General features: G+C 34.3%; 1 protein-coding gene and 1 long non-coding RNA gene across 3 annotated transcripts in view; one reads left to right on the top strand and one right to left on the bottom strand.

Moving 5' to 3' along the window:
* LOC118738780 (general transcription factor IIH subunit 2) overlaps window positions 1–2,019 on the top strand; it is a 3,496-nt gene extending 1,477 nt beyond the window's left edge. The window contains exons 2-5 of the mRNA XM_036469747.1: window positions 50–251; window positions 306–445; window positions 502–1,289; window positions 1,343–2,019. Coding sequence (XP_036325640.1) covers window positions 50–251; window positions 306–445; window positions 502–1,285 — 1,126 coding nt within the window. The 3' untranslated portion in view covers window positions 1,286–1,289; window positions 1,343–2,019. The remainder of the gene's footprint in view (window positions 1–49; window positions 252–305; window positions 446–501; window positions 1,290–1,342) is intronic.
* An 8,780-nt stretch (window positions 2,020–10,799) lies between these two features.
* LOC118739842 lies at window positions 10,800–11,538 on the bottom strand. Of its 2 annotated transcripts, XR_004993068.1 has the most exons (4): window positions 11,350–11,538; window positions 11,228–11,289; window positions 11,008–11,135; window positions 10,800–10,951 (listed from the first exon to the last, which is right to left on the bottom strand). It is a non-coding gene; the product is annotated as an uncharacterized LOC118739842 (long non-coding RNA). The 2 variants fall into 2 exon arrangements; XR_004993067.1 differs by lacking the exon at window positions 10,800–10,951 and having other exon boundaries at window positions 10,959–11,135; window positions 11,350–11,393.
* Window positions 11,539–13,074: the final 1,536 nt, after the last annotated feature.

Here is a 13,074-nt window from a genome sequence, read left to right as displayed (position 1 = left end):
AAATTTCAAATCATTGGATTTGCATTTCATATGCCTATTGGTTTCATAGGGAGGCGATCAAAGAAGATGATGATGGACTATTGGATGGCGCCATTGCTGAAATTATACAAAAGGCTAAGCGCAAACGGCTGGCGCAAAAAACACAACAAAACCGTTTGGGAATGATGAGACACCTATACATTGTACTGGATTGTTCCGAGTCAATGACAGTGCCTGATTTGAAACCCACCCGAATGTTATGTACCTTGAAAGTACATTTAATATTAAGGGTTAAGTTATCAGACGATATTAATACTATATTTTAGCTTTTAGAAATCTTCATAGAGGAATTTTTCGACCAGAATCCTATCAGCCAGTTAGGCGTAATCGTATTGAAAGGCAAACGAGCGGAAAAGCTTACTGAATTGACTGGAACCTCGAAGTTACATTTAAAAGCACTTGAAAGGTATTAATATATACATATAAAAAAGCAATTAGATACAAAAATTTTTCCCTCTTTAGCGTTAGTAAAATTCCACTAACAAGCGAGCCGTCATTACAAAATGGTCTAGATTTGGCCATGAAAGCATTAAAAGTTGTACCCAGTCATGCCTCGCGAGAAATACTGATAGTAATGGGTTCTTTGACAACATGCGATCCTGTCGACATCAATAATACAATTGATGCGCTCAAAGTCGACAGCATTCGCTGCTCCGTAATCTCTCTTTCTGCTGAGATACACGTTTGTCGCCACCTAACACAACAAACGCAAGGTACTTACGGCGCTGTACTTGACGATGCTCATTATCGCGATCAGTTGCTAGCACACGTAGATCCGCCTCCAGCAGCGCAAACTCAGGAGAACTCATTGATTAAGATGGGTTTTCCACATGCTAAGACAGATGGTGGAAAAGACCCGCCGCTTTCTATGTGCATGTGTCACATCGAAAATACAGAAGAACCAAGTAAACTGACTTCCGGCGGTTATCATTGCCCTCAGTGTTTTAGTAAATATTGTGAGTTACCAGTTGAATGCCAGACTTGTGGCTTAACATTAGTATCAGCTCCACATTTGGCTCGATCTTACCATCATCTCTTTCCTGTTCAGCATTTTACTGAACTGGAATTTAACGGGCAGGCGGCAAATTGCTATGCTTGTCAAAAACCATTAACGGAGGCAACGGATAAAAATGTATATCGCTGTGAAAAATGCACTCAAATTTATTGTATCGACTGTGACATTTTTATTCATGAAACTTTGCACACCTGCGTTGGGTGCAATACAGCTAATTCCCATAGAAAATAAAAATGTAAATGTTTTATAAAAAATCATGTTTTCCATATTTAATATTTTCCATTTCAGATTTATCCCCTTGAATGGAAATAGCAGGAGATTGGAGGGTGTTGGCTACAAAGACAAAGTAAAAAATGTGGAAGTAACCTATTTATATCGATTAAACAATCCACGAAAGTCCGGAACGACGGAGATTTATATCTGCCTGAGAACTATCACTTCAGCAATATTCTACAAAACTGTTTCAGTGTTAAAAAAATACCGGTTAAAAGATCCACCTTTTATGCAATAAAAAAAAAAATCAATTATATTCAATTGGTGCCATGGCACAATAGGTCAAATTACACAACAATCCTAAATTAAATGGGAGTAATACGATGAAATATGTACTGAAAAAATTTAAACAAAATTCACTGAAGTTATTAACGCTTTCGTGACTTTTGACTTTTCTATGCCCCAACATGAAAGGGAACGTGTTTTTTTCTAGACTTTCGTTTCGTAAAATACATAAATGGTTCAAAATATTAGTGGAAGTAGTACACAAAACTCAATTTTCAACCTACTTGTCATCTTCGTCGACATCATCTGTCGGATGTTCACAATTCATCATGCGTTTGCTTAAATATTTAGATGATATCGAATAGATCTAGAACAATGATGCCCAAAAATCCTCCGCCCTTTGTGCCGGAGAAACAATGTTAAAATTTTAATCGATGTTATGTAACTAATATACATGGGGAAGTGTACATGTATTCGAGTTTAAAAATTATCAAATCTAAGCACTTATCCGCTTTCGACCGCTGTGGTGTAGCAGTGCGCGCTTCCCCTCCGCAGCACCCGAGTTCAAACTCATCGCAAAAAATGTAGAAAAAAGGTTTTTTCTTAACAGCGGTCGTTCGTCGGCAGGCAATGGCAAACCTCCGAGTGTATTTCTGCCATGAAAAGCAGGTTCTCATAAAAATACAATCGCCATTCGGAGTCGGCGTAAAACTGTAGGTCCCTCCGCTTTGTGTGACAATATCAAGGCGCACGCCACAAGTCGGAGGAGAAGCTCGGCCAAACACTAACATATGTGTAAGCGCCAATCTATTATTATTATCCGCTTTCGAGAAGAACTGTGCCACCAAAGCGTCACGTCTTTGTGATGCGAAGGCGATACTGACATACGGATTTATTTCGACAGGAATGGAAGTTACTGGGTTGATAAGATGAGAAGTGGCGAAAAAGATACTCACAGAGGAAAAGTTTTCGATAAAATCAAATTAGAAAATGGAAAGGATTCTGGTTTGCAAATGTGCATAGTTTGCAAATGTAATTGCAAACCTGGAACCCTTATGGATTTTGTTTGTTTGTATTTTTCATTTTTATTTAACCACGATTAAAACGTTTTTTATATTCAGAGTTAAAAACCTTATTTTAAATCAAAAATTAGTAAATTAAACAAATTAATTCCAAGTTTGATCATTAATAACAAAAACTTATAATAGTTAACTAATTTGTTGTCGTTCTTTTCTGCCTTTTGCATATCCTATGTTGCTGACAAATTTCATTTATTTACATATCCATAAGGTTGCTAAAATTAATAGGACAAATATCTGTTTATGAAAGAAGAATATTACCAATTTGTTTTAAAATTGGTTACACAAAAACACGAACTTTTTTACAAACTGAAAATCTGCTTTATTTAATTGAAAATTTTTGTTTACGTAATATTTAAGAATTCGCAGAAATTAAAGTGTATGTTGTTTTTGTGTAATGAGTTACTATCCCCTTTTTAACTTACAATGGTGACGACATAGTGATAGCGAGAGGCTGGCTGGGGAAGTAGGATTTCACAACATCTTGAATCACTTTTACAAATATCAACTACAAATAGAATCAATAGATATACATACAGTATTGGCCAATACAATAGCACCCCCATTTCAAAGTCATATTGTTTGCCACTCATGTTTATTTATTTATTTTTAAGAATTTTCAATTAAAATACAGTTCATTCTCTGACAAAACTCACATAAACTTAAGTTTAAAACCTTTTAAAAGTCCGCAAAAAAGTGCAACAAATTTTCACCCAAATTTCAAACTTTTTTCTCAGAAGCGGTAGAATTTTTTTGAATACACAGTTTTATAGCCCATTCGATTTTAGTCTAATAATGTGCAAGTTTCAAGTGGCTAAAAATTACCGTTGATTTTTTAGATTTTTTTTCGCCGAGAATGTTGCGGGTTTCTGCCATATAAAAATAAATTGTGTTTAGTCGTTATATGGAAGCAAATGAGACAAATAAAATTCTAAAAAATCAACGGTAATCTTTAGCGACTTGAAACTTGCACATTATTGGACTAAAATTGAATGCGCTATAAAACTGTGTACTCAAAAAAAATTCTAGAGCTTCTGAGAAAAAAGTTTGAAATTTAAGGGAAAGTTTGTTGCGCTTTTTTGCGGTCTTTTAAAAAGTTTAAAACATGGGTTTATATGGGTTTTGTTAGAGAATGAACTGTATTTTAATTGAAAATTCTTAAAAACAAATTACTAAACATAAGTGGCAAACAATATCGCTTTGAAAGGGGGGTGCTATAGATATGTCCAATACTGTATGTACATACATATTCAGCCTCATTGCGTAAGTCGTAAATTAGGCTGAATTGTACGACTCGACAACATTAGCATTGTCTACTGTCGTGCTGAAATAAGTAAACGACGAAAATTGTCGAAAACTATGCAGTGCTGCCAAGTTCTTCCATTTTAATACACTAGTCGAGTGGAAATTTTAGGCAATGACGCTAAATTTTCGATACGATTCGACTCTCGAAAAAACGACTTGCATTCGGCACGACTCTCGCAATGAGGCTGATTGTTACCTCAATTCGAAAAGGCCCTAACCAACAAATTTTTTGTTTTTTAAATTTTAATATTTTGATATGCTTGTCCGATCTTGCATCCTTTAGTGCAAATAAAACAATAGTGGAATAACTTTGTTTTATTTGCACTAAAGGATGCAGATCGGACAAGCCTATTAAAATATTAATATTTAAAAAACATAAATAGGAACCGATCGGAACCCAAAAATACAACAAATTTTTTATTTTACAGGATAAGTTAAAACGTTATAAAGATAGTATCAAAAACAGGGTAGGGCTTTATAAAAAGGGGCATGTGTTGAAAACATGAGAAATGAAATAAAAATTAGGGCTATTCAGGATATTGTGGAAATGGCCTGGGGTTTGCCGTTGGAATTGCATTTGTAAATTTTATGCTTGCTGCCATGGCAACCGTGTGCATTTTATTGTTGTGAATTTACAAATGCAACGAATATACAAATGAAAGACTACTTTTTACCCACAAATGTCATCGCCGTCGGGAATGCGCAATCTTGTATTCTTTCGTTCTTGGGTTAAAAGTATAAAAAATTTAGTCATCATTAACTTCTTTTCTTTGCTGGGCTGTTCAAATCGAAATGCAATGTTTTTGTGATTCAATTGAAATTTAGGTAAAGAGTTTTTGGGGAGTGATGCCGGAGTTTAGGTCACCGCCAATGGTATCAGCAAACGCTCAACGAGCAGCTCGTCATTTGGGATACCGAATCCACCAATCCGAGGTACACCTACATGGAGGCCGACTTTCTCACAAAAAAGGGTTTTGAATAATCTATTCGAAACTCTCAATTTGCTATTTTCCGTTCGTATCTATCGTTTTTTTAACACTTCTAAATGTTAAACAAGCTCTCCAAAAAAAGGGTCCAAAAATGCATTGAGCCTAGTCTTTCTTTTTTTTTAAAGCTGAATCATTTACAGCAGATTCCTTTGTTTCTTTCGTGTACTCCAACTTAATGGGACGGCAAAATCTTTCCGCTAGACAGCGAACGTCTTAAGGGTATTACAGTCAGATACCATAACCCTCATTGTGAGAGTCGTGTCGAATGCAAGTCGTTTTTCGAGAGTCGAATCGTATCGAAAATTTCACGTCATTGCCTAAAATTTCCACTCTACTAGTGTATTAAAACGGAAAACCTTGGCAGCACTGTATAGTTTTCGACGCTTTTGGTCGTTTACTTATTTCAGTACGACAATAGACAATGCTGCTGTTGTCGAGTCGTACAATTTAACCAAATTTACGACTTACGCATTGAGGCTGAAAATTAAATATTGCGTATAATTATTATTGAACAATGGGAAAGTTGTTTTCGTCACCTGAGAGGCAAATCGTTAGATTAAAGACTTGTTCATCTTCTCCTAATAATTACCTGTGATTTTTTTCTCGTCTCGCGGGACTATTATTTTACCATGGAAATTATTTTCTTCTCATAATAAATATCGTGGACTTATTTTTTCTCGCGGGACTATCATTTTTTCGTCTCGAGGGACGTTTATTTCAAGACGGAAATGATTTACGTCTTCTCTTAATAATTATATGGGACTTTTATTGAAATGAAACTTCTCAATTGAGTTCGGAGATTTAACGCGTTAATGCCATCATATTTGTATCGTTCATTCGATTTTCAAAAATGAGGTGTCGAATAAAGGGCTTTGCCAAGGCAAATTCCCAATAAACACCTAAAAAATATTTCTCCAACCTTGGAGAAATTCATAGTTCTCAAGTTGATATCCAACATCATTCTCCAACTCATCTCTAACCGACGCACAGATACGTAAAAAGTGATAGAGAAACGATTTTTAATTATCAAGTGGAAAACGAAAGCTATATAAAGAGGAAAATTACCAACAAAAGTAAATAATCTTCAAAGTATCCTCAAATAATCTTGAAAGAAAATAAAATCCGAAGCGAATCAAGTGGCAAAATCACTGTCGGACTGTATACTGTGAAGTGAATTATTGTAATACGATATTGATTAACTACATACATAATACAAAAGGAGTAATAAAATAAAAAATTAATATTGAAATTCATCTATTTATTTATTTGTTTTTTTACAGTCTGTTAGACTTATATTATCCGTATGCTTCATGATATTAACGCATACGGATTACTTAGAGACTTCAAAATGTTTAGTTTGTATGCACTATTTACCTCTGCGTACGATGAGACCTCATGGAAAATAACTAATTACCGCCTTGGCCTCTTTTTTGGCGGGCAGACATGCATACAATTTTGATATTTTTTGATAATTTTTAATTTTTAATATTTTTCAGAATATAAATTTTTTGAACGTTGGCGTGTCAAATGAAAGCTTTTGGGTCTTTCTGATTGGTCGGAGAAGAAAGCTTTCTGATACAACTCTGCGCTGAACTGGTTTTCAAACGAGTTAAATAATTTAACTGGTTCAATTTTCCAACAACAATTGCATGCAATTTAACTTGTTTATGAACATGTTTTGTTCATTTAACTGGTTCAAGCCCATTTAACATGTTTAGCTCATCAATTTGAACGTAGTATTATATTAACCTCAAGTTGAGCTAAATGTTTGTTGGATATCGACAGTGGTGTCGACTGCGTTCCGATTATGAATACAGCTTTTTCAGCCGAGTACCTCTCAAATGTTTGGAATTATGTCATTAAATTAATTGAATAAACAAATATTTTCATTCTTCTCTCATTAGTAAACCGCAACAACCCTGCAAAAATCGTTGGACCATGTAGTCTATTTGTGGTATATTGGAGTACTTACAAAAGTGTTCCTCTGTCATGCTGTAGCGGACCAACTCGTGTCTTTGCGCCAGCTTATTGTTTGTTATCCGATCACTGCTCGTGTTTTAACGAAATGTGATTGAAGTTGAGCATTTGAAAGCACATTTGCATGTCTGGCTGTAGCTGAACGTGTAGAGATGCTCGCTGTTAGTTCTTAGCTCCCAGCATGTTCGGGTTCGAATGTCGTCAGAGGCAACATTTAATTTTTAATTTTTGTCTTTGGTTTTTATTAATTTCAAAAAAAAGCATATGCGAAGTGAAGAACAAAAGCGCATACAAACGAAAAAATATAACGACAATGTCATTGGAGTATGTTGGGAGTAGTTTTGTGCTACTCTGATGTAATGCAGAGATGGAGTATATGGTCCTGCCCTAGGACATCGCAATGTTAATTGGACCATATTTTTTATATGAATTGTGGTTAATTTTGGAGTACTCCTTGGTCCTTCGGGAGTACTCCTTACATGCATGCATGGAGTAGTCGCGATTTTTGCAGGGATGTATGAGATTGGCCCGCAAACGTTCAAATAAACTTGTCAATTAAACAAACAATTTATTTTTCTTGTCCGCGCACTTGCTCACCACGACCAGTGTTGCCAGGTTTTCGGCGTGAGAAAACGTCCCTCTTGGTGTGAAAAAACGTCATTTCCTACCCAAAAACGTCTTTTCCATGTATGCACACAGAATTGGTCTTATTAATCTTTTATTGTATACAAAGGTACATATATACGTAAGGTATATAAAAATGTTATTTCGACGGAGCACATTTGAAATTCATTAGTGGTATTCACCAAAGTGAGCAAGTGGCCTGGCACTCTGGCAAAACAGCAGATAAGCTCAAGCAACGACTGTTGACAACAAGTTGGTGAATACCACTACTGTAAACTGGTTTGAGATCGTTAATATAAAAATCATTTTATACATACACTTGTGATCAGCTGATTAAGTCAAAAACATTGTGATCGATTTTGGCTGTTTTTCTTTTGTTTATTTAATGTTTATTATTTTTCATAAAAGCCTAGCTCATTATATAACTAACACAATATAAATCCACATTTCAAACTTTGTGCAAAAATAATAAAAAAATCCGCAAAGTTTCAGCTAGATTTTCAGGTTTTTATTCAGAGTTTTAGAATTTTTTTGAGTATGCAGTTTCATAATTTTTTTCTTGTAGACATTTGGTTAGGTGGTCGGTTGTCGAAAATGCTAAATTACGTTCTGCTAAGAAGGAGCATAGCGCTTTTGCGCGCGTGCGTGTTGCAATATATCAGCTCTTCTTGATTTGGCTTTTAATATGCAATTGCAAACATTGTAATAAGCCTTGTAACCTCAAGTGTTTAGACAACCAGCCTTTAAACGCGGGCTCCTTAGTCAAAGAATAAAAAAAATGCGCGTACGCTTGGTTTGCATTATATTTAAGTCATATGTCTCCAAAGAATAAATAGCTTTTGAGGCACCTGCTGCAAAAAACAAAGCTTGTAAAGATTTATTAAAAAAAAATAATTCAAAATCAGTTCTACTTACAAGATTTAGTAACAAATTTGCCGAAAGTGTGAGCGTATGTACTTACTCTACAAGCAAATAGTACGCTATACATTGAATATATCGTGCATAGAGAAAAATTACTGGGAAGTTAAAAAACGTAATTTTTTACACAAAAATCGTCCAAACGTCAACAGGATACAAAAAACGTCCAAATGAAGTTAAAAACGTCAATCTGGCAACGCTGACCACGACAATCAGAAGGCAAGTGCGCTTGTTTTTTGTCAAGCATAACGCGAGACGGTTGATAAAGATATTTGATCGTCTCCATGGCACTTTACATTTAAAAAAAAAATCGAAGTAGTTACAGGAAAAAGTGGGTTTTCGCGTTCCAGGTGACCTTTATTGTTTTGCTCTCGCTCCTCTCTTTCAAGAGAGTAATTTTGTTATTTGACAGTTTTACAGGTTTTTTCACGAGGTTATCTGGAACGCAACTATAGCAGGCAGCCAGAAAGCTTATAAATACCAAAAATTCAATTTAGTTTGTTTACAAAATTGCAACGATATGTTTTCATGTCACAAAATGAACGTTCCTTCCACCCATAGATATCTCCTTATTAAAAAAAAAAAATTGGTATTCATAAACCAAACCAAACTTTTATTAAGTATGTTAACAAATAAAGAATACAAAATGCGTACTACATCGTCGTTTAAAGAACAAAACCGCGTATCAACAAAATGCAAAACCGCGAAAGTGAGGTTGCATAAATTACTTTTTTGAGAGTAAAAACAATCATATTTCAAAATGGTTCTCTTTGTTATAAATCAATCGCATTTCTGGCTAGTATTTTCAGGACGTATGGATAAGGATTGAGCCAAGAGCTTGTGTGAGCAAATCCAATTTTTGGCAGCCGATGCCAGTTACGCGGTTTTGTACTTTAAACGATGATATAATATTTACATACATACAGCGGTTCACAATTATTATTTCTTTTATGTTATTTAATTTGAGTTATTCTTATAAAAATATAGTTAATTCTTTAACAATATCCGCTTAAATTCAAGTTTCAAGTTTTGTACAATATTTAAAAAAAATTCAACAAACTTTCGTAAAAATGTCGAGCTTTTTAATTCGATTTTCTAGAAAAATTTTGAGTATGCATTTTTGAAGCCCACCCAGTTATAGTATAAAAAGTGCAAGTTTCAAGTACCTAAAAATTGTCGTATTAGATTTTATTTTGAGTTGCGGTTTTCTTCCACATAAAATAAAAAATAAGGAGCTAAATCTAGCTTCAAAAGCAGCAAAACGGTATCGGCCGATTCTTTGACGATTAAATCCTGAATATAGTTTCATTTCAAGAACAAATGCGTTTAAAAATGTTTATAATAACAAAAGAAAAACATAATCAAATAACTAAATGACAATACCTCATTCAAGAATCGGCTAAAAACGGCCGATTCCGATTCTTTTGGTCGATACTAGCTTGTGCATCGTCCGATTAATCGGGTCTACTACTTAAAATATTGATAGAACTTCCAGTTTAAATTGAAAAAAAAGTTTATAAAGATACATATATCTAACATATGTACATATGTATTTTGATCTGGCAAACTGGTGTCTGAGTTAGCACAAGTCAGCAAAATAGGGAAATTTCGGTCACGTCAGTAGCAGAGGGTAAAGACCGCGGTAGAGTTCTGTATACGCAATAAACAAATGAAACAGTCTTCGAATTCTTGGGCTGGAACAAAATTAAAAGGCAGTTGATTTTGCTAATAATATTTAAATCCATAACATTATATTACACATGATTTAAATTAAAGCAAATTCGTTATCGCGTGATTTCCCAATAAACAACAATATAAGAGGTTGGTCCACTAAGATTTTTTTTTTAATTTTCATTAGAGGACTATTAACAAGTATAAGATGACAAGTAGGTACTAATAAAAAAATTCCTTACGTAATATTTTAATTAATATTAATTAGTTAAGTAAACTGTTAATTGGTTTATAAAAGGCTGGTTGAAAAATAAAGCGGAAGAAAGAACATCAGACATGATGTAAGTTGTTTGACTCCAGTTGATCATCGAATTAATATTTAATAAAATGCATATTATTCATGAAAATTTGCCACGTTTTTACATTATTAAAGCATAACACATAGTATGTTCATACACATATGTATGTATATAGTATATATGCACACGTGTGAGCACTGCGTTTCCTGCTTAAAAAAGTTTCAAAATCAATTTAACATACATACAATATACACGTGATGCAATAATGAAAGGTGTTGTACGTTGTGACAGCTCGGAATCGAACTACCTTAGGTCAATATTGTATTTTGGAAGTACAAGATAAACGGGAATAAAAAAAAGCCTTTTAGTTGAAAAAGTACTAAATTGTATGCCTTCTCAACAGCGTTCAATTTTTAGCAGCAAATGTCAGTTACGCGGTTTTGTACTTTAAGCGACGATATGTATGTTAACAGGAACGCAGCAATCTAATACACGGGTGGAGCAGGAACGCAGCACAGCAGAAGCATACAAAAAAATCTGCAAATAAATGGTTTTTTAGGTTTTTAACAAACGAGAACCTGGTTTCAACTTACTTCAACGTGTCTAAATCACAACGCACACACTAATGCAAAGGCGCAACAGGAACGCAACACTATAAAATACGGGCGGAGCAATATACAGGCGGAGCAGGAACGCAGCACAGCAGAATCGTCCGAAAAATCTGCGAATAAATGGTTCATTAGGTTTTGAAATAACAAAGAGCTCAAATGGAATGGTTCATCAATAAAGTCAAAATAATATGTTGTAACTTACGTGTATTAGCTCTTAATCACAATACCAGCACAGGTCGGTCAGCGAAACACTAAGGAAATGACCTAATAAATGCAAAATTATAATCTATTTGTAAAATAATTCGGTTTTATTACAATACTTACCAAATTTCACGCAATTGGAAAACAAATGTCAGCGAATAAGAACAAAACGAACAACGAAAATTGAATCAATGTAGCTTGTTCAGAATTTTTTTCTAATATTTTGGGAAATGTTCAGTGAAAATAGCAAAGAGACAACACATTTTCTTCTAAGGTAGTTCAAGATGGCGGATTAGAGCGAGAAGTTGCCAACGTATAACACCTTTCATTATTGCATCATGCAATATACAAGTAATCTAAAAACCATTTATTCCACAATTGTAAATTTTATTACGGATTCCGGCAGTGATGGAAAAGTAGGCACAATAGTGCCGTTTTTGGCACATTCATGCACAGGAGCACTTTCGGCACAATTCATTCAGTTTCAGCACAGTCATAAATTATAGAAATTTTAGTATGCCAATATATAGCGATCGTATATTACATTATAGATTCAAAAATCGAAAACTAAAATCACTTGAAAATAAAATGAGGGCTATTATATAAAATCAATAAAAATTAATCCATGTAAAGAAGAATAGTCAAAACTGGTCAAAATGTCACACTGCTATTATTTTGCATATAGGTATGTATATTTGTAAAAGTGTCCGAATATCTATATTTCAGTGTTTTCCCCCTTCGTAATTAGAACATTGTGTTATTATACCATGAATTTATGTATGCTGTTGGAACCCTTGATAAAAATTTTCTGTAATAGTTCAATAATTGAATAATTACACGATGCTATAAAAAAAGCAATCAAATACACCCGAAACAAAACCTAGTGTAAGTTGCAAATATGGTCGAGTAAAACATGAAAATGGGTCCCGTATAGTTCCTGAACCCTCAATTTTTTTGTATTCCAAAAAACCGTTATTTTCGTACTTGATGCACCTATCTATTAATTAATTTTTTGAACTTTGATCATCGCAAAAATGTTTATGAAAGCTGCCAAATATGTGTTAGTTATCTAAAAGAGCATTTATCTTCGAATAAATTAATACCTCATCCAATGCAATTGCATAAAAATTGTCGAAGTTACGCAATTTAAGCAAAAATACGGCCTTGAATTTATATGTGTGTATGTACCGGGCGTGCCGATCTTTTGAGCAGTGTGCCTAAGGGGTTCGTCAATATTATTACTCAAAATTGATATAGACAATGGCTCTTAAGCAAAAAATTGTTTTCCCGCCCACATATATCATATATGCGTATCTCAAAAACTACATGACCGATCTCGACCAAATTACATTGAGCTTGGCCTCCTTAAGCACCGTGTTGAAATCGGACAAACATTACTCCACCTGAAATATAGCTAGCCTTGAGCTTTTTGAAATTACCGTTATGTGGGTGAAGCACGTGGTTTTTATCCGATTTCAACTAATTGAAAGACTACTTTAAAACAAATGCAAGAAGTAAATGTTTCGAATTTTGACACTCTTTTTACTCAAAAAAACAATTTGTGTCTTGGAAGTATGAAAAAGCATATGTGAAGTGCAGAACGTAAGCGTATTCAAAAGAAACACACTGACTTTGAAGTTGTTTAAACCAAATTCATTTTAAAATAGTTAAAAATAAATGCAGAATAAGACAGTCGACTTGCTGCTTGCACACAATTCAAACTGGACATTTGAAAGCACATTTATATGTCTGGCTGTAGCTGAGCGTGCAGAGATACTTGCTGTTACTTGTTAGCTTCCAGAAGGTCCGGGTTCGCGTCCCAACAGAGGCAACATGTGAAAATAATAA

This window comes from Rhagoletis pomonella, unplaced genomic scaffold, assembly GCF_013731165.1.
Source record: "Rhagoletis pomonella isolate Grant_MI unplaced genomic scaffold, Rhpom_1.0 Rhpom_scaffold_00005, whole genome shotgun sequence".
NCBI classification, from domain to species: Eukaryota; Metazoa; Arthropoda; class Insecta; order Diptera; family Tephritidae; genus Rhagoletis; species Rhagoletis pomonella.
The sequence above is the reverse complement of the archived record's forward strand: the minus strand, read 5'-3'. Positions and strand labels throughout refer to the sequence as shown.